The sequence below is a fragment of the Pseudonaja textilis genome, chromosome 4, assembly GCF_049901715.1.
Source record: "Pseudonaja textilis isolate UNSWEBS1 chromosome 4, rPseTex1.2, whole genome shotgun sequence".
Classification (NCBI taxonomy): Eukaryota; Metazoa; Chordata; class Lepidosauria; order Squamata; family Elapidae; genus Pseudonaja; species Pseudonaja textilis.
The window spans coordinates 3425670-3453455 of NC_141993.1; the positions used below are offsets into that span (position 1 = coordinate 3425670).

The 27786-nt window shown below is 49.9% G+C and overlaps 2 protein-coding genes and 1 non-coding gene across 3 annotated transcripts in view; 1 reads left to right on the forward strand and 2 right to left on the reverse strand.

Moving 5' to 3' along the window:
* Nucleotides 1–1143: 1143 nt before the first annotated feature.
* Nucleotides 1144–16319, reverse strand: LOC113445406 (mitochondrial import inner membrane translocase subunit Tim23). Its single transcript, XM_087932137.1, has 7 exons — nt 16034–16319; nt 13915–13973; nt 12689–12782; nt 11377–11461; nt 7435–7493; nt 5383–5493; nt 1144–1526 (listed from the first exon to the last, which is right to left on the reverse strand). Exons 1-7 carry the CDS (start codon nt 16143–16145, stop codon nt 1411–1413), a joined length of 636 nt encoding a protein of 211 aa, XP_087788263.1. The 5' UTR covers nt 16146–16319; the 3' UTR covers nt 1144–1410.
* On the reverse strand, nt 13148–13349 carry LOC113445438 (small nucleolar RNA SNORA74). The gene has a single exon (XR_003375368.1). It is a non-coding gene; the product is annotated as a small nucleolar RNA SNORA74 (small nucleolar RNA).
* Nucleotides 16320–16400: 81 nt separating the features above from the next.
* PARG (poly(ADP-ribose) glycohydrolase) overlaps nt 16401–27786 on the forward strand; it is a 42987-nt gene continuing 31601 nt past the window's right edge. The window contains 8 exon segments of the mRNA XM_087932135.1: nt 16401–16647; nt 16650–16694; nt 17434–17500; nt 18999–19970; nt 20990–21161; nt 22512–22634; nt 24410–24493; nt 26599–26673. Coding sequence (XP_087788261.1) covers nt 16440–16647; nt 16650–16694; nt 17434–17500; nt 18999–19970; nt 20990–21161; nt 22512–22634; nt 24410–24493; nt 26599–26673 — 1746 coding nt within the window. The 5' untranslated portion in view covers nt 16401–16439.

Sequence of the window (27786 nt, forward strand, 5' to 3'; positions counted from 1 at the left end):
AACAGCCCAAAGCAGCCATTCCCGTGGAGAGGAGTTCCCTAAAAAAGGCTCAGAGGAGGAGGACCACCTCCCCAGATCCGGCCTTGCATCTCTCTCTCTCTCTCTCCTGGGGGGCACAGACCTGCCTCCTTCGTTCACGGCTTGGTGGTTTGAAATCTGCAAAAAACACCTAAGGCTCCTTCCCCCCCCCCCAAGCTGCCTGGCGTCACAGAGCGGGTCAGGTTCTCCAACTGTCTCAACAGAAGGCGCTCTATGCTTAGATAGGCATCAAAACGTTTGTGGTGTCATTCTGGGCCTTTTTGTACCATTTATCGGCCGTTGATGGAGAACCATGCAAAATTCAAGGTTTTTTGTTCGGGTCCTCGGAAGTTGTTTTTCCTTGCAAAACAGGGAATGTGCTCGGGGCCAGAAAGCCGGCCTGGAGTCTTGGCAGATATACGGGCCTATCTGGGGCTAGTTGACCCTGGCTGCACTCCGTGGCTTTCTCAATCTCCCAGGGTGGTCTGCCACCGTCAGGGAACCGGCCCTGCTCAATGCCACCAATGACCACGGGCCATTGGTGGCCGTGATGGGCGCCATCACCTTACAAACAGAGAGCAAGTGTGGTGTGTGTGACGTGGCTCTCCGTTGTGCTTTTCTGCACAAGCTTATGGCCAAGGGTAGTGTTCAACCACAGCACACGGCTCTCTAGAATGAGAGGCTGAGAGCTGGAAGAGGAGAGAACCCCGACAATGTAAACTGGAGGGGAGGAGGGCCTGGCTTTTCCAACCCATTCTGAAAGAACTTTTTTATTATCGTACGCTCTAGAAATCGTTCTGAGTCGAGCTTTTCTTCTTAAATCATGCACTCCAACATTTACGTCTGGTACTACGGGTTGTCGAAAGTTACCAGAACGCGTTTTCAGTTCCGCATCCAGAAAGTTGTCCGTGAAAGGGCAGCACACAGGGCAGCAAGCGTTTAAGTAGAAGGGAAGTGGTACCCTTGACACACCTGCCGGTGGTTGTGTGTGACTGCCACGTTCCTCTCTCCCTTGCCACGAAGGAAGGATTGACTACCTCCCTTGAATGCCCACCCCTGGGGCTCCGCTGAGGCCAGGCCGTAGGCAGCAGCTTTTAGAAACACCGGTCCGATGAGCAGAAGTCGGTTTTTCAGCACACACTTTATTTACAGTCAAATCAAGCAACGGTCTCTGCGTACAAACAGAGTGAAAGTGAATCATGCTTAATACGGAGATGGGAGCTTCATCTTGGCAGATAAAATGGCCCCTTTCACCACCCGTTGCTCAAGAACCGGGCCGTGGCGGAGAAACCCGGTGGTCTTTGGGGCGGGTGGGGTGTCCGCTAGGTACTGTAACGCAGGGGGTCAAGTCTGATTGCGCTCCGTGGCTGGAGGCTCTGTCCTCCGCTCCGCTCAAAGGGACTGCTGTTGCATGGAGCCCTTCATGTGCTCCCAGTTGCTGTAGAGCGCATAGAGACCTGTGAGCATGAGTCCCGCAATGCCACCTCTGGCTACCCCACGCAATCCACCTGTGAGAGGACACGAAGCAACAGTCAGTACAGAAACCTCACCAGCCGGCGGCCTTCAGCTGTGAGCCTCCCCCCCCCCAAGCGAGGCACGCAGGCCGCACCCTCTGCTCTCACATCCAACAGGATGGAAAAACGTACCCAGTGGGGTGTGTGTGTGTGTGTGTGTGTGTGTGTGTGTGGTGTTAGGATCTGGAGGGAGGCTGCAATGGAAATGCTTTCCAGAAAAGTCAGTAGCAGCCAAGTTGAAGCAGACAAGACTGGCAGCCATCGAGGCTAGGAAAGATCAGCCCCTCATACAGCACCAACATGTCTTTTTCTCATGTCCCTCAATAGCCTGAAATGCCCAGGAACAGAGCACAGGTGCCGGCCCTCCCTGCTTGCCGTCTTGGTTATGGGCCCTCAAACACCCTGAAAGGCCAAACGGAGCCGGTGGGGTGTGTGTGTGTGTGTCCAGGCTCCACGCTTGACTTCCTTTCCCTTCTGTCTGCTGAGCGATAGGCTTCAGCGCTTCTCCTCCGCCCCTGCAATCAGCCCCACCTGCGTGGGCCAGATAAGAAGCCAGCTCACCCCCACCCCCCAACCAGCCTCACAAAGCGGCTGCTCACCACCCTCTCTCACCAACGCCAGCTTATTCAGAAGAGGAAGAAAAGGAGGTTTATCCTGACACCACCACCTGGAGTTTTCTTCCCAGCTAGTAAGGTCTCGCTGCAACACGGCCCACCAATGGGAGACCTGTGGACTTCCACTCCCGGAATTCCCCAGCCAGTCCTGCTGCAGAGCATGTCAGCAAATGTGAAGTTTCCTCTCTCTCTCTCTCTCTCTCAAAGAGCAGGGGGCCCTCCACCAGAGATAGGCAGGTGGACCAGCCACGCCTAGTCAGGCAGATGTTCTGAAGAAGGGATGATATCGAGGGACCTCTGACTCAACTGGTGGCGGAAATGCACAGCAGCTCCTCCCCTTCCCTTCCGGCGGGTCTCGGATCCCAGCCATGGAGAAGCCGCCCCCTGACTCCCATGTATACAGGGCAAATCCTACGCAATCTGAAGCGGCTCCCTCTCCAAAGGAAAAAGAAGTGGGCAATGATTGGGAGCTGCCATTATGCTTCTCACCACCCCCGCCAAAGAAACTGGGAGAGGCAGGGCGATTGTGCCACTCCGGACAGGGTGTGTCACCCTTGGGACCCAGACTCCAGGTTGGGGAGTGGGGTGAGAGAATGGTCTGAGGGTGACTATAATGGGCCATCCATTCTGCAGGAGCCATTCTGGGTACACCCGAACACTTGGGGTGCTAGCTCGTCTTGTGATAGTCCTATGCCCTGTCGGAGCCCTTGGTATCCAAATGCTCAGATCCTGAAATGCCAGGACACAAATCTGATCCCAAGGGGCCTTTTAAGCGTCAGCCAAGATTTGTAACTTCTAGAAAGCATTACAAGCTCAAAGTGTCTTAATAGACCCTCGTGCCTTCCCTTTATAAATCAAAGGCACCGGCCCTGCACCGGAGAAACACACGCGTGTGTTTGCTTCCAAACCCGTGCTGACCCAGGAGGTCTCTTTTGCTCAGCACACTTGCAACAAGCCTTGTGCCGCACAGGCTGCCTGGACCGTCTCTGGAACGGAGACAGCACCCAGCAGAGCCCGAGACGGCCCTTTTTCATCTCCCAGTAGGGTAACGCTGTCACAAAGGCATGGAAGTGGCCCAGGCAGCTGACTGCCACTGGGAAGGATGCCCCCCCCGGGGGGGCAGCAAGGGGGAAGAGAGAGAGAGAGAGAGAAGAGAAGAGAAGAGAAGAGAAGAGAAGGAGGTCTTTGTCATCTTGTTCTGGATAGGAAGCCAACCACCCACTCATGGGAAAACCTCCTTCCTCGGGTGAAGGAGCCCTCCTCCAAGCAGAGTCAATCTAAAAGTCCCTTCTCATAACGCCAAGTCTTGAAGACAAAAACGAGGCCTAACTAGACTTTACTGGTCAAGTAGTCCTTGACTTACAACAGTTCATGTAGTGACTGTTCAAAGTTACCTCTTTCATAGTGTTGAAAGGCTGGAAAATGCCTTTCTTCTGAGGATTCGGTTTTCCTGCTGGGAGGGCTCCAGTGCAAGGACACAGACAACTGCTTGGAAGCGGGTTCCTTTTATTTTTCAGGAAGGCAAGAGATAGCAAGAAGTCTGCGTTCCTGGGGCTAGCCATCTTTGTATAATAAACCCCTGATTTTTATACCTTTTCTCCTTTGTGTGTGAGTGCTTGTGTTTGTATTTCTTAATGTTTTAAATCCTGTCAGGGGTTGTCTTCCTAATGTTTTCTTATATTTGTTTGGTGGCAATCTCCTGTCTGCTATGGAATTTATTTCGTGTCTTTTGTCTATTTGTTTTGCTGATTTGGCATGACCTTTTGTTTGTAAGGGATTTCTTTTTCTTGTTTCCCTAGCTTTCTTAATTACTTGGCTTTTGTCTAGGGGCTTCTTTCAATACCTTTTATTAAATCTCTTTTCCTATGCAAGTTTGTTTTATGACTGGCCTGATGTTCCCTTTGGGCCTTTCCTGCTTGGGTGTCACCACTGTCCTCATGAAGTTCCCTTTCCACAATAGTTATGACCATTGTGAGACACCCCCCATGGTCATGTGATCAACATGAGGTGTTGGAAATTGACTCACACTTATGACGGTCGCAGTGTCCCCTTGGGGGTCACCGGATCCCCTTTTGGGACCTTCGGACAAGCAGAGTCAACGGGGAGGCCGGATTCCCTTCACAACCGTGGGACTCACTTAACCACTACAGTGCTTCACTTAACCACCGTGGCAAGAAAAAGTCCTCAAATGGGGCAAAGCTCCCTTCACCCAAGTCTCAACGTAGCCACATAGATATTGGGCCCAAGGGTGGCCGGATGTGGAGGACTCCCCACACACAGTGAGCTCTTGGGGTGCCCTGGGGTGCCTCGAACGATGCCGTTAAGCGACTGCTTGCAGGCCCAGAGAGGCCCGTTCCAATCCCAAGGATGGAAACGCCGCCAGGGCAAGAAACGTTACTGGGCGTCACTGGTGAGGAGAAGTGAAATAAATAAAGGGTGGAAGGTTCACTTTTGTACCTTTAAGCAAACAGAACAAAGAGCTTCACGGCCTCCACTCCTGCCTGGATCCAAGGCTGCACTGGAGAGAGGGGGAAGAGGGGCAGGAACAGCTGCACTAGGGAGAAGTTCAGGCCAATAAAAAAAGAGCGGGCTGACCTTTCCCCCTCTGGCCTCTGCTTTTCTTCTCCTCCTCCTCCTCCTCCTGCTTCCTGGAGGGGAGGGAGGGCTGGCTGGGAAACCTTAGGGGGAGCAGTCGGTGGGGTCAAAGGTCAGGGGGATTTTAGCCCCCCCCCCCAATCAGTCAGGTAGGAGGACTAGGATGGACAAGGGCTCCCTCATCGATCACTAGAGAAAGGATGAAGGACGGGGCTAGGATCTTATCTTCGATGCACAACGGTTCATTTAGTGGCCGTTCCAGTTACAACAGCACTGGAAACCGTTACTTGCGGCTGTGTTTCACATTTACGACCTTCGTAGGCTCCCCAGGATCAACAGTCAGGTGCTCGGCAATGGACAACACAGACATGACCGTTGCAGCGTCGGGGGGGAGGGTGTTTCCCCACAGGACCCTCTTTAGGGACCTTCTGACCAGGGAGTCCACTGGGGGAGGGGAGGAGGAGGGGAGAGGCCGGATTGACTTCACAACTGTGGGACTGACCGAAGGGCTGCAGCCCTCGGCTGAAGAACCGTGGCAAGGAAGGTCGTGACAGGGAACCCCCCCGAGACTCGCTTAGCAACAACAGAACCTCCCTGGGGCTCAATTGCGGCCGTTGAGCCAACCCCCCCCCCACACACACCTGTGCTCTTATACAGCATCCCCGTCATGGTGCCGGCTGCCACCGTGTTGAGGTCGTCTTCGGCCCCCCGGGTCTTCTCCACGATGACGCCGAAGGCACTGTAGAGCAGCGCTGCAAGGGAAGTGGAAGGACGGCCGTCAGGGGGAGCCCCAAGGGGGGGGGGGCACACATGGACAGTCGCGGCCTCCACCCACCCACCCTCTTCCGGCCGGGCTCGGGGTGGGGGGGGGCAGGAGAGAGAAAAAGGGACGTTCCTGGCCCACCCTTCTCGTGGGCCTCAGGGCGGCAGGCAAACTGACCAGCGGGGGGCTGCGAAATAGAAAGAGCCCCCCCTCCCTCCCTGACTGGAGCTGCCGGAAAGGGCTGCCATCTTTGTGGGCAACAATGGCACAGGAAAAGTGACTTTAGGGCCGCTTTTCACCCCTGCCACCGTTGCGGCCTCTCCGTGGTCAAGGGATAGAAATTCAAGCGCTTGGCCGTTGACTCATTTTTATGACCGTTGCAATGTCCCCGGTGTGCGTGTGTGTGACACGATCCCCTTTTGCGACCTGACACCCGCGTGACTCGCTTAAACGCAGGGATTCCCCTGAACCAGCGGAACAAAGTGGGCCTGTATCAGACCCCTGGCGGGCCGGACCAGCGGGTGCTGCCCTCGAGGACTATGCTGGACCACTGGCTGGAGGGCAGCATCTCTGGCTCAGACTCAGCCTTCCGTCCTTCCAAGGTGGGTAAGAGGAGGACCCGGATTGTTGGGGTGGGGGGAGGAAGGGCTGGCTCTGTCAACTGCCCAGAGAGGACTGGGAAGCAGCATGGAAGCCTAAGAAGGGCCATTGCGACTGTCAAGCCAACCCCTCCTCCCGCAAGGCATGTTAGACTTGGAGGCATTGGACACACGCATGCGCACGCCCAGACCTAAGGATGGAAACCTGGAGAGTTAGCCTCTTTTTAGCTTTCATGGTCTTCAAACCACCTTTATCAGGCTTAATGAGATGGCAAGATCCTGGACGGCGCGGCTGCCGTCTCACCGCCCACCAGTCATCTATCAGAATCCACGCTTTTTGCACAACAGCAGGACAGGGTAAAAGACCGGGAACACACACACACACACACACACACACACAGAGGAATATTGCCCAAGAAAAACCAACACAGCTGTGGAGCGCCTGTTAATGGATCACCGCTCCGCGTGGAACTCTGAACCCAGCCACCTTTGAGCCTTACGCCTCAGGAGGGCCCATTTCCCAAGGTGGCAATCTAGACTGCAGATAGCATCGGGTAGGGTGAAGTGGACCTCTGGATCTTCAGCGAACAGCAAAACCATCAGCAGCTTCAAACCATGAATTTGGATTGAGTGCACTCTACTGGCAGAGTTCTCTACTTATGGCCATTTGCTTAGTGGCTGTTCAGTTGCCACAGCACTGAAAAACAGGGCCTCGGGACCTATGGCAGCACCCCACAGTCCCGTGGTCAAAACCTGGCCACGGATTCACAGCACTTGTAGAGCACCCTTGCGGCCACGTGATCTCCCCATTGGCAGCCTTCCCAGCTGACTTCCGACAAAAGCAGAGTCAGTGGGGGAAGCCAGATTCATTCAACAACTGTGTGGTTCACTTAATGACCAAGGCAGAAAAGCTTGTGTGGACCACTTAACACTGCCTTGCTGAGCAAGGGAAATTCTGACCCTGACTGCAGCCGTAAGTCAAGGACCATCTTTATGCCAGTCGGCCGGTCGGAACTCCTGGGTCCAGCCTACAGTTCCAGTTGGATCTTAAGGGTTCCTTCCTTTTAGCAGCCATGTGTGTGTGTGTCTGTGTCTGTGTGTGTGCGTGCGCGTGTGTGTGTGTTCTTTCTTTTGGGAAAGAAGAAAAGTGAGACAGAACACGCACATACATACATACATACATATACACACACACATACATACACATATATATACATATACACACATACATATGTACATATACATACATACACACATACATACACACATATGTATGTATATATATTTTGAAAAACAAGAGTAGATTTAGATTATGAAATGAACCCACTTACCCAGAGATCCAAGGGTGTTTGCCCATAACGCTCCTTGCCGTGTCACCATGTTTAAAATTCTTTGAGAAAGGAGCAAAAGGGGTGTTTAGTGCGACGCCCAAATTATAGGCCAGTCAATTCAACACTGCCTGCCAACACACTGCCTTATATAACTTCTTCTGCATTAGGCAATGACGATTAAAGGACAAGCCAACTCTTCCCATGAAAGAACTCTGTGTTACATTAAATATTTCCATGTAATTTTACTATGCAATACCTGGATTAGCAATGGCGTCAAAATAATTTCCTGCCAACATGTTTATGTAACTTTAAGACAGTCGTTATTGTCAAGTAAATCTGGAACTTTTGTGTAAGTCCAATTTGGCACTACCCAATCCATCTGCAGCCAAAAACATGTTAAAACCACTTGCATAATTAGCATTTACTGCAGCACAATCCATACAAACAGCAATTATTTCAACAACAAACAGTTTAAACCAAGTAGCGAATGAACTGATCTGCGAGATCTTGGAGAATCACTACTAGTACCTGACAAGACAAATGATTGTGTAGATGAAAGAGAGAGAGGGGGGAAGAGAGGGAGAGAGACAGAGTGGGGAAGGAAGGAAGGAAGGAAGGAAGGAAGGAAGGAAGGAAGGAAGGAAGGAAGAAAGGAAGGAAGGAAGGAAAGGTAGGTAGGTAGGTAGGTAGGTCTTCGTCATCTTCTTCGGGATACGAAGCCACCCATCCACTTATAGGAAAACCTCCTTCCTCGGGTGAAGGAGCCCTCCTCAAAGCAGAGGCTCTTTGGGGACTCGCTTTCTCTAAACTCTGGGGTCTAGAGTCCCCTCCTATAACATACGCCTGAGAAAGCCTGAGGAAAAAGCAGCTGAATTTGTGTACTAGAAGTACATGCTGAAAGTACATGGACAAGAGGGAGCTGAGTATTTGCAGCAACTGCGGTGCTTTGGACCCAGCCTGTTATTTCAGTTTCATAGGGCTACCAACACCACTCGTCATTTTAGCTTACTTGAACATATATAGAAAGGCAGTTTGTTGAAAGCTAAAATTGCAAATAGGCAAAGTAACGAACTGTCTGCTGCCCTTTCAGTTCATCTCCCCTTGCAGTGGGATGGTTAGAAGCCCCAAAATAAAGCAGTAAGAAGCCAGGAAATAACCAATAACGTTTCAGTTTATTTTTGTGTCCTGGTCAAGCCTCTTAACTAATCCTCACCAGGGAAAAGATAAGAGACGATGGCTGTTGACCGTCAAAGGCACAGGGGCAAGAGAGTCCACCTGTTCAACAAACGAGAGCGGATTGTCTACCTTCGCGCTCATACGCCTAGAACTCAGAAGTCAAACGAAAACCACGATGGCTCTATGTGAAATGAACAGGAGTGAAGTCCACGTAGCCATCGTTTCCAGGCTGGGAAAATGAACCGGCAAAGAAATAGGCTCCCTGGACGTATGAATAGTTTACCAAGCCAGGGCACATAGACAGAAGTGGGGGCCTGCTGGTGAAAATGGCAACTTCTTAGATTAAGGTGGGATTTCACAAGCTTTAGGACGGCATGAGGGCCCCCCCCACTCCCCCAAATAATGGTGCCAATGGTGATGAAAATAGTGAGCATCCGGGGCTTCTGTTTGTTTACTAGAGGTCCCTAAAATGGCGAGTTTGGTGCTACCCTCTGGCTCTATGGGACAGCCCTGCCCAAATCAGGGCTTCCCCTCCCTGCCTTCTCCACGAGGAGGTAATCGGAAGGGGGCCTGCCCTGTACCTCTGGGTTTCCCCATCCAGCATTATGAGAGACCCGGCACCCCAACTTCACGCCCTGCCTCTGCCGCTCCCCTCTGGGGTGAAGCTTTCGATTCACACCTCTTAGCAGGACTACCGGATCCCGTCACTGCCTTGTTCCCTCTATGCCGCCTGTCGGGCAAACGGAAGGGGATCCGTTTCTCTTGCCGTGTCCATCTATATGTCCGGACTGGGCTGTTCTGTTTCTCCGTGTCAGATCATACATGTGGGGGTAGGCCTAATTTTGTGTTTATTTCGTCGTGTTTGCGTAGCACAGAGTGGAGGGGGGGTGAGCCTTTGAGAGCTGTATGCATTGAAGTTTCACTTTAAGGTGTGCCGATTAGTGTCCCTTCAAAGGGGCCATAAAAGTCATTCTAAGCCTACCCTTTGGGTCCCCCGGAAATTTGTAACCCCCCCACAATTGGTCCTCTTGTCCCAGCCATGCTGGCAGGTTGAAGCAAAGGCTGCCAACGCAACCCCCCCCCGCCAGCCCTCTCCTCTCCTGCTGTCTACCTCGCAAAGGGGAACTGAAGTCTGGCGCCATCTGCTGGTTCAAACGATCTCATGATTCTCATTTGATCATTTTTAAGTCTAGAATGACCCCCAGAAGCATCTGCTGTGTTTCTTAGAAAATAAGACTGGGCCTTATTTCCTTTAGACCCCCCCGAAAAACGGCTAGGCTGCCTTTTTGAGGGATGTCTTAATTTGCCCCCCTGCATGCCTCGCCTAGCCACTGGGCCGCTTCTCTCCCGCGCACCCTTGCCTCTGCACCAGCCCACTTCTGTAGGGGCTGAAAGGAGCTGTTAGTCAAGCTTAGCGCAGACTGGAGGGAGAATGGCAGGCAGGAAAATCCCCTCTCCTCATTTCCCCACCCCCCTCTCCAAAAAGCCTCCTTCCAAAACGTCAGCATTCGGAATGGAGGCTTTTTGGCGAACGGCAGGAAAATGGGGAGGGGAATTTTCCTGCCTGTCATCCATTCCTCAAGCTCTCCCCCCATCTCCCCATTTTCCTGCCTTTCGCAAAAACGGCTCCACTCCAAGCCTTCGGTGTCTCCCAGGACCCTGCCAGGCTTGTTGTAGCGTTGCGCATGCAAGTGGCGGCACTGCTATGAGGTTCGTCCCATCGGCACAGCCTCTTCGAGCACGACCCGGCAAGGACTGCTGTGCCATTGCGCGTGCGAGCCCCGGCACTGGATACACTGGCGCAGCCGCTCACGGCAGGATGCCAACTGCACCGGTGTGATGAAGCTCACGAAGGCGCTGCCATTCGCCACAACAAGCCTTGCAGCGTCCTGCTCCAAGAGGAAAGGATAACGGGCAGGAAAATTCCCCGCTCCTCATTTTCAGGCCTTTCATGAAAACGGCTCCACTCTTGAGTCTTCAGTGCCTCCCAGGACTGCAAGGCTGAAGGCGCCATTCCGAACCTCCAGCGCTGCAATCCTGGGAAACGCTGAAGGCTCAGTTTGCCCCGCTCTGCAGCCAGACAGTTGCCCCCGCCAACCCCCCAGCGCCAGCCATGCCCATCCCCCCCGGGCTTATTTTCAGGGTAGGGGTATTATTAGTCCCCCCAAAAGCTTAGGATTTGCTTATTATTGGGGTGGGTCGTGTTTCCTGAGAAACACGGTAGTTATTAGTCACACTTTTTTGTTTCACACTTACCCAAGCAGAAAATGCAAAAACATGCCCTCTCTAGCCTCTTGAAATGCAACTGCCGTTCCAAAATAAAGCAATGAGAGCAATGGTACAATTACATGGCACCATTTTGACTCAAGTTTTTCAACAAAAATCCATTAAAAATTTCCCAGGTTATATAAGTCATCCCTTAGAGCCCTTTTTTTCTAATTTAAGGTTGTTGCTTTTTAAAGAGGACTGATGAGATTTTTTTTTCATGTCTATCAAATAATAAATTCATCCCAAACTTAAACCATCTTAGCAGAAAGAGGACAGTCTGTTGAGGAAATCATTCATATTTTTCACCCAGGCTTCTTTTACATACAGCTCCAATAACCTTTGTTTGCCTCAACCTTCTGGACCTCCTGACACAACCAGCGAACTGGAGCAGAGATTAAGCAAACGTGTGACAGCCACACTGGTCGCACATCATGAATAGCTCTGCCTTCTCCCAACAGAGAAGGAAGTGAATGGCCTCTAAGGAAATCAAATACTTACTGTACATTTCTAGGTTTGGACCAAGCCATGTTTTGTGTCTCCTTTAAGCCTAGTCGCAAGCCATTTAATGCCCCAAAAGCAGCTCCTATTTGGGTAAATCAGAACAGAACAATGTGTAAAAAGGATGACTGACCTCATGTTTGTAGTTAAAAACCAATGAATTGTTCTCCAACATTACTGTGACAGTGATGCTTTTAGAAACCATTGGCAGTGTCATGGAGACCTGAATTAAGGCTTTTCTCAGTCTTTTTTGGTTCTGCTCTTGAATATTCCTTTCTCTGACTTCAGTAACCCGGACTGAATAAAAACAAATACTAAAATTTACAGACTCCCTAAAATATAATAAAGAATAGTTGGTGAATGTGCAGTAAAATAACCTCTCCAAGCAATCTTCAGCAGCTTTTAAATTGCTTACAAAACTGTTAAAGCCAACTGGATAAAATATGTATTTATTTAAAAAATTGAGTTGCATGCAGTACATATAATATGTCAGAGATTTTTAAACCGTGGGACAGAACACACTGAGCTATTGTAAGCGAACGGCATTGGGGTGGGGTGCAGAGGTGGTATTCAGCAGGTTCTGACCAGTTCTGGAGAACCAGTAGCGGAAATTTTGAGTAGTTCGGAGAACCGGCAAATACCACCTCTGACTGGAGATTTTACAGTACCCTTCCTCTGCCACACCCACCAAGCCACGCCCACAGAACCGGTAGTAAAAGAATTTGAATCCCACCATTGGTGGGGTGGGAATTACATTTCTTTTAAAAGGACAGGTTTGTGCGTGGGACAATTGTGGGACTGCAATTCCATCGCATTCAAAAAGCCTTGTTACAGAAGTTAACATTTAATTATTAAAAGTGGCATGTTTCTTGCAGAAGCCTATCTGAAACTATTGTCTCCAAAATGATGACGACACAGGTCACAAGGTAGCACTTGCATCTTCCAATAATGCACACCACTGTTGAAAATGGCATCAATTAAGACAGCTGCCTTCCCACAGGACCTGAGCATCGATCAACAGAATTAAAGGGGAAAGAAAACACGATGTATTCTGAGCAAGGAACACCCTGTTAATATGGTGCCTTCTTTCAAACCTTGCTAATATAGTCATCATCCCGAGCATGTATTGCTTGTTTTAAGGGTTAATTCAGTCTCACAAAATGGGCGGTTCATCCATTGATAAAACACCAAATATAGCAACTCTTTATCTGCCCAAAGGGAACTTTGAAGAATTGGCTGATGATTTCTCTTTCTCTATTCTACTGAAACATCAATCCAACACAGTGATATCAGTTAATGAATGATGACCCACCGGTAATACAACATCCGCCAATTGTAAAGAATGCCAGTTCAAATCTGCCCCTGGTTTTACTAGCTCCAGTAGGTAAAATGAATTCATCTGTATCCTGAAACAAAAACAATCCTTTTCAGCAATACCTGCATATGAATTCCATAGTTTCATGAAATGAAGCACATAATACTCTTTTACTTATGGAAAACTGTTAATTGTCTGTAAATAAAATAGAAGGGAAAAGAACCCCCATTTTCCTTTTTAATGTTCAGTTATTACTGAGCCCTACAAAAGCGAACAATTGTATTTCTATAGTACAAATAAACGTTACTTACATTTCCAGCATTTAGTAAGGAGCTGTAATACGTTCTTAATCCAGTATTAGTTACTATCTACATGGATGATGTAATAAGCTGTACTAACACTGTTGCATAATACCCTCTGCTTCAGAAATTAAAGTCAACCCATAGCTGTGTAATTTGTGTATGCTTTCAGACTAGTGCTGACCAGGAGGTTGTCTGCTCAACACACTCTCAGAAAAGCACAATACTGTTAACACTGGTGTCAGATACCTCCAGAACGGAGAAAATGACAGACAGCTAAACACACAGTATTTTTCTCTCCCAGCAGTGTAACACTGTCAAAGACACAGTTCTGACACAGACAGCTGACCACCGCTGGAATTTAGGAACAAAATATACTTAGCTCTGAGATTACGGGTCAGGTCGTCTATAGACTGAAAAAACCCACAGAAAAATAAAATAAAAACCTTTCACTGAGGTTTGATTGATTCATGAAAGAGTGTCCAGTATTTTCTTTTACCAAATACTTTGTGGGAGAAATGTGTTTTCACCTGAAGTCAGCCTGATGTTTTCAAGAAGTCCTCCAGTCAGAGGAGAAAGAAAACAAGTTCCTGACCACAATCAACTGTGTTCACCTGAGTGCCAAGTCTTCACGTACGTTTTTAGTTACCCATTTTAATCTTATTCAAAACCACTATACAGATAGGCCTTGACTTACAACAGTGCATTTAGTGACTGTTCAAAGTTACAGCGGCACTGAAAAAAGGAGAGTCATAAAATGGGGCAACAAATGTTTAACTTAGCAACATAAATTTTGGGCTCAATTGTGGTTGTAACTTGAGGATTACCTTTATTATACATTAATGTACACAATCACAAACTCGATGCATTTTTAAAAAGATGATTCACAAAGAAATACACATCAAGCAATCATGGATGTCTCACCTGTATAAGGTATCTGGGGTCAACGTTTAAATACGGGGACAAGGGATTCATTCCAGTCACTGAAAGAAAAAATAAAACAAGGTTTAAAGTTGGAAAGTATGTCAAGCTAGCATAAAAAGTAGTTCAAATGAAGAGGGCAATGCTCGACCTGGAACCGTTCATTTAGCGATTGCCTGATGTCACGACAGCGCTAAAAAAAGTGACTTACAATCACACTTACAACTCCCACAACATCCCAAGGGCGCATGATCAAAAACTGGGCGCTTGGCAACTGGCACGTATTTACGACGTTGCCGCATCCCGGGGTCATGCGCTCCCCACCTGCCATGATCCCACCCGGCTTCCAACAAGCCCAGTGAATGGGAGGGGTCATATCCACTTAACGACCACATAATACAGTTCACTGTGGCAAGAAAGGTTGTAAAATTAGATGCAATTCATTTAACAACCACCCTGCTTGGAAATTCTGGTCCCAACTGTGGTCGTTAAGTTGAGGACTATCTGCAGTCCCTCATAGGTAGACTGAGTTTCTAAGTGTGCTTCAGTTTAAATTATGGGCAGGAAGGGCCAGATCAGATCCAAAAGAATCTGCAAACAGGTTTCCTTTAATAAGAATCTATAAACATCCATGACCTGCTGTGAGTTAAAAAAATAAATTTGAGCTTAAAGGCATATATGTGTGTTCGTAATATTGAGGTTCTTTTTCTGGGCAGTTTCAGATTTTTACCGTAATTATGTCCTTCCTAATATCTAGGATTTGAAAAAAAAAAAAAAAAAAAGCTTATCAGCTAGCCATGACCCTGAATCTCTGCTTGCCAGCCTTCAATTTTTTTTGTAACAATTTAGATGCTGCCTAACATCAGGGACACATATTACGGACAAAATGTCTTAGATCACCGACAAATTATATCAAGCAATTCAATCAGCTTTCAATGTCAGTATGAAACCTCATTCCCCAGAGTTAAGTTACAATGTCAGAGAAAGCAACGACTGCCACATCCATAGTTTACAGGATGACCGTGCAGTGATGCCAGTAGCCTTGCTACGGAAGCCTGGCGTAGGATAGTCCACAAGAACAACACAGACACCGGCTTCTGAGCATGTTACTCCACACCACACAAACTCCGGACAGGTTGAAACATTTATCCTCCCAACAAATCAACAAAGCGATGGCTGAGGTTATCTGGGCTGGTAGCACGATCCCGCTCTGGCAGAAAAGAGTAGCAGGCTGAGATGCCCGGATTCTGGAGGTAAGCAAGGCCTGGATGAGAGACCACCAGGAGAGCCCAGAGGGCTACAGAGGCCAGCCCTGCAAGCTGGAAAAAAAAAAACACACAGGCCGTCCCAAGGGGACTTTTCCCAAATGACTTTAAGGAAGAGCCATGTTGGCATCTGGAAGGCAGAGGGGAGCCCAGCTCCTTCCTTTCTTCTTTTGGGGGTGGGGTGGGGGAGGACCACGTGTTGTCCGGATGGGCCTTGAAACTCCCGCCACTTTCAAGGGACCCTTCACAGCCCTCTAGGTAAAAGGCATGGGGGGTGGGGAGGATTCGCCCCTTCCTTCCTCGCTTCCTTCGCATGAAACTCAACAGCAGCAACCCAACTAAAGGGACGGAATCCCCCCCCCGCCAAGTCCCCCCCTCCCTCCCCCCAGGGTGAAATGCTTTTTTGGGCAATGCTCAGAAGAGGCCGAAGGGCGCCCCATTTCCCCGAAGGGAGAAACCCTTCAGCCCTGCCAGGGGAGCAGCCCAGGCGGCCCTTGGAGACAGACACACGGGAGGCCCTGGACGCGCGGAGAAAGGCCGGCCCGGCCTCTTCAGCCCCAGGGAGGGCAGGGGAGGGGAGGGGATGAAGGACGGGGCTCCCCCTCCGGGGCACGCGGCCCCCTCACGGTTCCCCCCACCCGCCAGGACCCAGGAAAAGGCCCGGACCCCCCGCCCCGCCCTCCGTTTCCTCAGCCGCCCCACAAGGGCCCACAGGCTGCGGTGGGCTCCGCTCGGCTAGAGACCGCAGCCTCCCTTCGCCGACCGGCGTCTCTTTCGCTTCCCACCAGGGCCTTTCCCACCCCAACCGACCCCGACCCACGCGGGGCGCAGGGGAAGAAGCGGGCGGGCCCACTCACGAGGGACGCCGGCCAGGTCGGCGTGGGAATAGCCCGGCCCTGCCACTCCTCCTCCGGCACCGAAGAGGCCGGCGAATCCGGAGCCCTTCGAGTTCCCGGCGCCTCCCTCCATGCTGGCGACGACGGAGGGCCTCGGGCCGCCCTTGCGCTCCTCCTTCTTCTTCTCCTCAGGGCCGCGTTGCGCTTGGAGCCGCCCCTTCCGCTCCTGGAACCGGAAGAGCCGCCCCCACCCCCCACCCCCGCTCCTTCGCCGCGCGGACGACCTCTAAGCGCGAGAAGCGTGGGGCGCGCGCTGACGTCATCCCCTCGCGCCGCCGTCCGCGTCTGGCTCCCTTCCCCCCTCCCGTTTTTGCGACGCTCTCGCTTTCCGGCTCGGCGGGGAAACGAGGAAGAAACGGCAGGGAGGATGAGTCCGGTCTCCTGCGCTTCCTCCTCCTCCTCCTCCTCCTCCTCCTCCTCCTCCCCGGGGGTGGCCTGGGTCGCCCCCCCCAGCATGAGCGCGGGGCCCGAGTGTGAACCCCCCGGGAAAAGGGCTCGCGTGGAGCCCGGCTTCTTCCCTTCCTCCGAGGCGGTGGTCGCGCAGCCTCCGCCGCCGCCTCCCCGCCGCCGGGAGGAAGGGCCCCCGGACCCGGCGGCCTCTCAGCCACCGTGGGGAACAAAGGTGAGGAGCGCCCGCCCCCCACCCCGCTCGGCTGAGGGAGACGGAAGGAGGGATGGGAGGCCACCAGGAGATCCCTGCCCACGCCGCCTGCGTCCCCCGCCCCGGCTCCTCCTGCTCCTCTTGCTGCGGTCTCTCCCTGGTCCTGCCGGAGGCCCCACTGCGGAGAGGCCGGCCTGCCTGCCTGGGCTGCATCCTCTTCCCTGGGAGGAAGGCTTTGGGTCCAGCCTTCGGCCTCCTAAGCCCGGATCCCCCTGCAAGAGAGCGGGGCTGCGTTCAGCGGCAGGGGCGGCCGGGCCTCGACTTACCAGCCTTCTTTGAGTGGCCTTCGGGAGCCACGAGGACTCGGGGGTGTGTGTGTGGTGGAAGTGATTGAGGGCTGTTTTGTGGGGGGGACCGCTGCAGCGGCTTCCTTGGGAGGGGTGTTCACATTTATGACGGTCGCAGGGTCCTGGGCTCATGTGACCTTCTGGCCGGCAGGAGGGACGCAAGTCGAGGCCCCGCTGCCGCTTGGTGGGAAGGGTGGCCCTCTGGTCAATGGCATGGCCGTATCTGGATAGCACAGCTTCGGTGCCGAAGGCTTCTGAGTCACTGTGTTCCCCACCCCACGGATGAGGCAGCCTTTCCAGGGCCAGTGAAGTATCAGAGCTGGCGCATTAATCCACAGAGGCCTGTTTTAAGACTGGCATGCCTGGGTCCAGCCTTTCCACTCCCAGTAAAACTACTGTATATTTCCTTCCAGTTTACAAGCAAAAGAGGATTACCTCTTGGATGGAGAACAGAGGAGCCAGAACTGTAGACTCTGAAAGGTAAAACAAAGCCATTTCATTTCTGCTGCAGCAGCAATGGCTCCTGCCAGGTGACTCCACCAGAATTGCTGCTGGTCCTCCAGAAGGTTAGCTTTTGCTACTAGAAGAGGACTTTTGGTGAAGCATACTGTCATTAACAAAGACGTCACCAAAAAGAAGGAAGCGGGTGTAAGCAGTGACATGCTGATAATCGCACACAGGGGGCCTGCGTCTCACGTAGAGGGCTTTGTAAAGGAAGGGTGTTTAATCACCCTTGCTTTGGCTGGATTGCTTGCTTTATCCTTGTCATTTTTTCCTTATGACTTAGGCATTGCAGTGTTTTGGACAGTTTTATGAAGAAGCACTATACCTTTTGCATGGCGTTTGTGTTGTGTCTTGCGGAGCTTTTCAACTTTTAGGAGCTGTCAGTAATCATATATTTTTTAAAAAAATGAAGAATCCTGTCCTTTGCTTTGCTCAGGAAATCAGAAGGAAGGAATACAGCTAATTCTTCAGCTCATGGGCCCAAAATTCCTTGGCCAACCAAGACAGCTGTCAAATGATTTTTGTCCCATTTTATGACCTTTCTTGCGACGGTGGTTAAGCAAATTACGCAGTTAAGCGTGTAACACAGTTGTTAAGTGAATCTGGCTTCTCCAATGACTTTGCTAATCTGAAGGTCACGAAATGTGATCCGGTGACAACACCACCATCACCAGTAGTTTCCCAAGGCACCTGGAGTTTAACCAGGAGACTCTGGGGTTGCTGCAGTGGTTGGAAGTGTGGCAAACGGTCGTGTCTCTCTTTTCAGTGTCGCTGCAACTTTGAACGGTCGGTAAACAAATCGCTGTAAGTCACGGGCTTCCTGTAATATAGCGAAGTATAGAAATACTTTAGAACAGGGGTATCAAACTCAAGGCCCGCGGGCCAGATCCAGCCTGCGAGGTGCTTGGATCTGCCCCGTGGGGCCACCACCCTGGAAACAGCGAAGGACCAGCCCCCGGTGCCTCTGCCGGCAGAAGTGGCTGTGTGCAGCCCTCCCGGGGCTCTGGTTTTGCTGTCAGAGGATTGCAGGAGGCCATCCCAGCCAGAAACAGAGCTGGTGAGCCCCTTTTTGCTGGCAGAACGCTCAGGCTACCCACCCCAGGTGCCCCTGACATACATCAATATCAAGGGGCCATGCCCACCCTGGCCACGCCCAAGGTCAGCACCCGAGGTCAAACAACCGTGATTTCCCCATGAACGGAGTTTGACACCCCTGCTTTGGAAGGTCCTTCAACCTAATGATGGAATCAGGACAGAAACTGATCTTGAAAATGTAGAATGAAAGGAATGCTCAAACTTTCAAGCTCTCTGAAAGCTTTCTGATGTTCTAATTCGGAGATTGGCAACTGGCTGTCCTCCAGATGTTGGGATACCAATTGCTAGCCGTTTCCTGGCCAGTGGAAAGGAATTGTGTCCAATTGCCTTCCCTTTCAATGTATAACTCCTTCTCCATTCTTCTTCTTTTTTTTTGCAGACAAAGCAAAAGAAGCAACATGGAAGCAGAGTCCAAAATGGCCCTTGTTAAAAAAGATCACGTTTTCGACCATGATGCCAAAAAGGCCGAGGGCCTGTTCCAGCAGGGCTGCTCAAAGTTATCCGCAGAAATGAGCACCAAGCAGGGGGCTTTTCCTCCAGCTGAGGGCCCCGGTAGGGAGAAGCTATCCGAAGCCAAGGCTCTGAAACAGAGGCAGGCAAGTGAGCCCTTGAAGAACGCGAACGTTCACCAGGTGTACAAAACCGGTGCTCGGGCTTATCGAGCCGGTCCTGAAATCGGGGAGAACTGTCCCTCCAGGAAGCTTTCGCTAGGCAGCCCCACCAAGGTGCCAAATCTAAAGCAGGCTTCCAAAGAGTGGGATCCTGCAAGGGAAGCCCCTCTGCAGAGTCCACAGCCATTGAAAAATTGCAGCTTTGAGGATCCGATGGGTGTTAAGGCCGAGCTGGACGAGGCAGACTTGATCCCGGAGAGCCCACTTTCCGACGGAGGCTGTCCGGCAACGTCTTCCAATCCTTACGGCTTTCGGGACAGGGATCAGGAGCGTTTAGGGGAGTCGCCCTCTTTTGAGAAAGAGAGTGAGCCCGAATCGCCGATGGACGTAGATAACTCCAAGAACAGTTGCCACGGCTCAGAGGCTGATGAGGAAAGCCCCCTTCTCGAGGACCACGGAGATCTCAGTGTGTTGGAAGGACCAGGCAACTCTGCCCAGTTCCGGAGGACAGAGACTGACCCGGATTCCAGAAAGTTGGCTCCCCCGAAAAGCGAAGGGCCCCGATTGAGCCTCAACGCCGAAGGAGTGGACAATCCCTGGAAAGATACTGAAATGCACGCGGAAGTATCGGGACCCTCACCTCACCTGGCATCAGAGGGCAGAAGTGCCAAGCACGGGGGAAGGAAGGACTCTAAAATGACCGCCTACTTCCCGCGGGTCCATAGAGGGGATGAGAAAAGGTATTTTTGGTTCCCGCCCCCCTTTAATTTGGGATTACCATGAGCTGCTTTTGAGTTGTGACAGAAGAAAATAGACGCAGGTACTTCCATGTGGCAAAATCACTGGGTGTCACAAGGACCAGGACGAGAGGTTTTGGGGATGGTGCAAACCTCTCGAGAAAAGGTTTTTTTCCATTGTTCCATTATTTCCATTTCATCGGTCCAAATGTTGAATAAAAAACAATATTTTCTGGATATTTTCTCCCAAATTTAGGACCAAATGAGAGATTTAGTTTTTCTTTGGTGCTAATATTTTTTGGGGAAAAAAAAAAGCCCAATCAGGTGATCCACAATGCTTACGAAAGAATACCTGAAGTTGCAATTGGGAAGTAGGCATTTAATATCATAATGATAATAAAGGAAGAATCGTGTGTTTTTCTGAATTGGATTGCTTATAAGGATCAGATTCACTAATACCAAAAGTGCTGCTGTTTTGCTACTGAGTCATTGGAAAGCCAGTTCGTTTGACATGTTAGTTGATGGTACTAAATACAGCTAGTCTATACATATGACCACAATTGGGCCCAACATTTCTGTTGCTAAGCAAGACAGCCGTTAAGTGGTTTTTGCCCTGTGTTAACGACCTTTTTTGCATGTTAAGAGAACCACTGCAGTTGTTAAGTTAGTAACGTGGTTGTTAAGGGAATCTGGCTTCCCCAATTGACTTCGCTTTTCAGGAGGTTGCAGAAGGGGATTGGGTGACCCTGGGAACGCTGCAACGGTCATAAACACAAGTCAGTTGCCGAGCGTCTGAATTTGGATCACATGGCCACGGGGAGGCTGCAACGGTCATAAATGTGAAAACCTGCCATAGGCCATTTTTTTTTTTTTTAGTGCTATTGTCAGTTCGAACCATCATCGTACAAATTGTTGTAAGTTGCGGACTCCCTGTATTTTATCCTCCTTGGTTTTAGTTCTTATGACGGCCCTGTTTGTTGCCAATTGTTTTTGTTTGCACAATGAACATTTTAATCTTTCAGTGACAGGAGCGAGCATCGCCCAGGAAGGAAGCATTGTAGATACACCCCTCCCTCTCTCCCAACTAACAAAAAGTGGCTTGGGACCCCAGTTGAAGAGTTGCGAAGAATGCCGGCCTGTGGGCTCCGTCTTCCTCCCTTGAGACCATCTGCCAATCATACGGTTACAATCAGAGTATGACATTTCCTTTACTAGCAAATTTTTTCCTTCCAGAGTGACCCTGGAGCCACGCTCCTCCAATACCTCTTGGCATTTTATAGGTTGAGGAAGTACTTAAGAGTGCTACATCCTGACTCCCCCAAACTCTGGATTTCAGAAAGAGAGACAATTGGGAGCGATTGGCATGTTTCATCCAAACGCAGGTATAAAGAGGTTTGGTGCTGCTCTTGTGTTCAAAGAAAACTGAGGAGATTTCATCCTCCAAACTTATCACTTGTTCACACAAAGGTGATTTTTTTTCAAGAGGCAACTGGACTTTCTTGTTTTTTTCTTTGAAGACGTTTCGCTTCTCGCTCGAGAAGCTTCTTCAGCTCTGACTGTATGGTGGGGAATGGAAGGATTGATACTCCTTGCAGACAGCTGGTCATTTGCATCCTTTTTAGAGAGCCGTTGATGCCACCTGGAAGTTTATCTCTGTCCTCAGGGTCACTTGAGCAGCACAAATGGGTGTGGGGCCTTCTTGGAACTATCGAAATGAGTATAAACCAGAAATTTCAGGTGCCTCTTGAAAAAAGCACCTTTTGGGACAATCATGACCCGGATGACCGAGAATCTGTAGACATCTGTTCCCGCACTTCACCATTTGTCTGCTCAAGATTTTCCACCTTTAGGTAGGAAGCCATTGGGAGCCAGGGTGGAGAAGGAAGGAAGGAAACCTTTTGTTTTGTATCGGGTGCACACATCGCAAGCATATTTTTTTTTTGAGATGAAGTGTTGAGGCTCCAATAAATATACATTGCTAGCTAATCCTTGATATTTCTAAGGCAATATGATGTGTTCTTTTCCCATATTTTATTACAGCAACTTGGTGCAACTTCATTGAGGAAGAGAGAAAATCAAGTAATATCTGTTTGATGCAAAACAAGCTTAGGTTGCATTGTTTGAAGTAAAGCATTCGATATAATTACAGACACTCACCGTAAATCCATATCAAATAAATATATTTATGTAAAGATATGTAAATTTATTCAGGCTTAAAGTCTGTGAAAATGTGAATGGTACCTAAAATACCAAAGTAACAGAGCTAAATACCCAGATTTGTACACAAAGTCAGGAGGTCTTTTGGGGAACAGAAGCATTGCCTGAGTCAGAGGAGGCCTCTGTAGATCGGTGATTCCCAACTGGAGCAGTTTTCAAAACGGGTGGGCTTCGACTAGCAGAGGAATTCTCGGAGTCCACACACCTTAAAAGTTGCTAAGGCAGAGAAACACCGGCATGGGTAATATCTGGTGGTTGCAAAAGCCTTGAAGTGTTGCTCTTGTGGATTTTCAGCTTCTGTTTTTCAGCCTGTCTTCTGTGTTGCAGGTAGATCTTCTGAAGGCAGGAGAAGTACCTAAACCTTTCCCGACCCATTATAAGGATTCGTGGGACAATAAACATGTGAAAATGCCTTGCTCAGAACAGAATTTATATCCTGTAGAGGATGAGGTGAGGCAACATTACTACTTAAGCAACAGGATCCTCTGTGACTTTTAGCTATGCTCTAAGTGCCTTTTGCAATCTTGGTCTTACTGGATGATCACATTTGTCGGCCGATGGTTCCTGATGTGGAAGATGCGTTGTCGGTAATCAATATACCGTATAACGTCCGTGGCAGCTCTTTTGCTGTTTATAACGAGTAAAACTTTTGTAAGAATGACAGTAACATTTCCCTAAGCAAATACTTCCATGATGTATCAACCGGCAGTTCCAGCTTGTTCCACCTTCACAAGCAAACCATGAACGTTAATTTTTTAAAGTAAAGCTCAGTATTGGGTGAGTGGAGCTGCTGGATACCTCGGGACTCGGTGTTACCCGGTTCCAGGAGGTGCCAGCGATGGGGAGCCCCAAACAGGTGTTCCACCTAGGGAGCCACGCAGGGGGTCACAGGGGCCGCTGACAATGGCCAAGTTCTGGCTTGTGTGCGCTGAGAACCAGGCCGGATTGGACGGAAGAGCAGCTCTTGAAAAGCGCCGTTGTGTTCGGGACTGCCAAATCACCCGTGATGGGCTTAGGAAGCCGGGACTGTCAGCACCAACCCTCTGGGCTGGTTACGTTTAGAGGCAGTCCTCGACTTATGACCACAGTGGAGCCCAACATCTCTGTTGCTAAGCGAGACATTTGTTCAATGAGTTTTGCCCCAGTTTAGGACTCTTTCTGGCCAAAGTTCTTAAGTGAATCCCTGCAGTTATGAAGAGTTAGTGCCGCGGTTGCAAAATGATTCTGGCTTCCCTACTGGCTTGGTCAGAAAATCACAACAGGGGATCCCGTCACACACACACACACACACGCACAGGGACATTGCACCCATCACAAGTGCCTGCCAGTTGCCTCTGAATCCGGATCGCGTGGCCCAAAGCAGGCGCTGTGAGCCCAGAAAGCGGCCACGGGTCCCTTTTCTCAGGGCCGCCATAACTCCGGACGGCCACGAAACGAATGGCTTACAATCCGAGGGCTGCCTGGGCTCTGGCTGTGTTTCAGGGCCCAGAGACTTTGAAGCCAAAGAGTCATTTGAGAGGCTGTTTGCCTCTAGCGGGGGGGTCATCTTCTGGGGCTCGGGGCCTGGTGGGTTCTGTCCACCCTCAGATCAGTTGGACCGACAGCCAAAACAGCACACACACACACGGAGTTTTCTTATTCAAAGGAAATTCCACACACCCCCCAATTCCTTCCCAAGGGATTGAGGGCCACGTGACTGCAACCGTTTTCCCCCCATCCTGTACCTGCTGCATGTTTGCATGTCTTACGTTCATTTTACTCTCTCATTGTGCGGGTTGGTCTAAAAATCAGTTTATGATTCATTGGGATGAAGTTGGTGTTGGACTTTGGAGGACGGGGTAGGGATTCGTAATTATGAGGGTTTTTAAGGGTTTCATTCTAAGACTTCGAAGAATATCAGGCGTGTGGGAAATCTGTGTCCTACAAACCTTTTTTTAAATCTCTCTGGATGGCCATAAAATCATGTTTCTAGTAGAAAACGTGATGCTAAATTATATTACTACTGCAAACTAGTTGAGGGCGGGGTGGGAAGGTTGATTACTATATACAATATTCTTAAATTTTAAGTAAACGCTTCATGCTTCCTTCCGAATAGCAACACAGTTGTATGTTTGGTTAATGCTTTATAAATTACACGCACAATTTTTGTTAGTTGCCATTGGAGAGTAAACCGTAAGACATTGAATGGTTTTAATATGATATACAAATGTTTGTTCTCTATAAAGAACGGTGACAGGACTGCCGGGAGCCGATGGGAATTAATACAGACTTCACTTCTCAAGAAATTCACATGTTCCCGAGATTTGAAGGTAAAAGACTTTTTAGTTACTCAACCATCAAATTTTGGACCAGGGTTTTCATTGCTAAGCCATGGAATTAGCTATTTTACAGGGCTGGGGTTTTTTTTTTAATTTGCCATGGCTGTTAAGAGAGTCACTGCCATTACGGGAGTCTGTCACCCGCAGCAGATCTGCTTCCTCCGTTTGCTTGTCAGAAGCCCGTTGGGAGGTAGTGATCCTCCTACATGGGCTCAGACTTGATTGATAGCTAGCAGGCCCTTTGCTAGAGACCAGGCTGTGACGGCCTCATCACCCACCATTGTTGTTGTTGTTATTAATTTTATCGACCAGCCACCTTACCACAAAGTGATTCTGCACACATTAGCTCAAACAGAGATTGGATTTCTTGTGGTCAAAGTTTTCGCTATTCGTAGCTACGGCTTCTGCACCCACACGGTGGTGGCTGATGTAATGAAGCGCCCCCGCTTCATCTGGGCTTGCCCTTCCCCAGGCCAGCCGGGGGGGTGGGGGGTAAAAAATATGAATCTGAACCCTGGAACTGATCCCCAAGGCTCCCTGTCTCAGTGCTGCTTCTTCTAAGCTGTCACCCGATGCATCGAAATAACTGGCTGGCCGGCCTTGATGGGACAGGGTTGCTGCTAAGAGTTGGGAGGAGTGGGGGGCTGACTCAAGAGCTTGATAAAGCGGAGCTCAGGCGGATGAATGTCCGGCAATATGGCCAGATTCCCTAGCATGAAAAATGGCCCCCAGAGATTCATGGTTGAGTTGGGTAGCTGAAGAACAGCAGAGCAATGAGGAGAGGAGAGAATAGAGAACAGAACAAACCACTTTATTGTCCCGTTGAATGTACGCTAATTGGCATACGCTAAAAATGAATTTTGTTGCCTGCAGCTCTTAAAGGGTCGCCGCCTCCAATTTTACACTACATAACCATGACAGGATACCCTGTTTCTCCAACAATACGGCCTCCCCCAATAGGAAGTCCCAGCACGTTTTATAGGCATGAAATGAAATTAAGCCCCTCCCCCACAAATTAAGGCCTATATTAAAACATGCGAAATGGGGGGAATGGTGGGGGGGGGGCTTGCCGTTAGGAAGTACTTTTGTTGCACACCTGGATATGGTGCTGCCTGTGTTGACCCCAATACGAAGTGCCCCACCAACGCCGAGGTCAACATCCAAGCCGTCGCCGCCCGCCCGCCCAAAGATGGAAGTGGGGGGGGAATTAAGTCACCCCCCGAAAAGACGGCCTAGCCATTTTTTCGGCGCTCAAAAAAAAAAAAAAAAGACCCGGCCTTATTATATGAGAAACACGGTAAATAAGTACAAAATTATGTATATACCCACATATATGGCACAGAGAAACAACACAGTCCAGTTACACGTGTTTATGGCAACAAAAGCAAATCTTGTTAGTTGACCAGGCGGATGGCGTAGGGAACGAAGCTGTTACAGAATCTGGTACTCCTGCTGGAAATAAGAGTGAAAGAATGGTGCAATTGCACAACTGGGCAGCCAAAACGGGGCTATTGGGTGAGTTGATCAGAGAGTCAGGAAATACACTATCGTGTGTAGTGTTCCTTCAGTTCCTCCTATTCAATCGCCCTTAAAAAGTGGAGAAAATATGACGATAATTTAAGAGGCAGCAACTTAGTCAGTACTAACTGACTGGTCAGGAATTGGACTTTTCTTTTCTTTTTGTTAAAATATATGGCAACATCTCAACGTACCCGACAGCCAGTTTGGTCTAGTAATTAAGGCATTGGGCTAAAAAGCAAGAGACCCTGAGTTCAAGTCCCTCCTTTCCTCTAAGAGCCATCTGGGTGACTTGGGGACCAGCCCCGTTCTCTCAGGCCAACCCCTCTGACAGGGTGATGGTTGCCGCAAGGTACCGCAAGTGGCGATTTTAGGCTGTTTGTTCAGTTCTTCGGGGAGTCTTAAAGATAGGAATGGAAGCGGAGAGAGGTTTTCACTCTTGGAATATACATATATTTCTCTGCGGACCTGGGTGCCATGACACCTGCTGCTAAGCAGCCTCTGACCAGCAGAGGCCGCCGTTGATTCAAAGCCGGTTGCTTCCCTTGCGAATGCTCTGCTATGTTTTCACCTTGCAGGAAGGAATCCTCAGGTATAACATCTCTTACGCCAAGAAATGGGACTTCACGGCCCTGGCCGAATTCTGCGATAAGGTAATAAGGGGAGAAAAAAAAAATATATGACCCTGGAAACATGCAAACGCCCCCCTAATAATAATAATAATAATAATTCAAATGCTGCTTTCTAAAGTTGGATGTGATTTGAATGGTTATTTTTTTTTTCTCATTCTATTTTATACGTACTTTTACTTGTAGTTAACTGAATGTGCCCAGCCTGGAATTCACAGGGGCTGGAGAGAAATGGGAAGGAAGGAATTCTATCTCTGTCTGTCTGTCTGTCTGTCTGTCTGTGTATTTTAGGTACTTTGTGAACATACAGGTAGTCTTTGACTTACAACCACAACTGAGCCCAATGGGTTTTTTTTTTGTTAAGCGAGACAGTTGTTAAGTGAGTTTTGCCCCCACTTCATGACCTTTCTTTCCACAGTCGTTAAGTGAGTCACCGCAGTTGTTTAGCAGTAACACCGCGGTTCAGTGAATCCAGCTTCCCCATTGACTTTGCTGGTCGGGAGGTCGCAAAAGGGGGGAGCATGTGACACCCCACCTCCCTGGGGACATTGCGACTGTCATAAATATGAGCCGGTCTGAGTTTTGATCACGTGACCAGGGGGTGCTGGCGATGGTCGTAAGTATGAAGAACGGTCACGTCCCGTTTTGTTTCAGTGCTGCTGCGACTTTGAAGAGTTGCGAAAGGAACGATGGTCAATGGGGGACCCCCTGCAACACCCCCCCCAATTTCTCTCTCGAGTTAACCGTGGTCCTTTCCTCTCCTGGTGCCGTGGATACATTTGCTCCCTCTGGGAATAGCGATGAGGGTTCATCCTTCAGGGCCCCTGTCCCGTAAGTCTTCCCTGGTGGACGGGCAGAGAGCCTGGCCCTGTTTGCTCCAGGCGTAAAGAAAAGGTGGAAGAAGGCGAGGAGGGTCCCAGGCGCCGCCCTTTCAGGGGACTCCCCCGCCCAGCTCTGTCTCCATCCCTGGCAGGACCACCCCCATCAGTGGGCTTACGGTTGAGTTGCTTGGCCCCTCCCTGGGGGAAGAAAGCAGCCACAGCCTCCCCACCGAGTACAGGCAGCTGTAAAGAGCCAACAGAGAGCGCTCCCTGCTCTGCACTTTGGCTGCCTTGCCTGACCGGTGCTTTTCTGCCA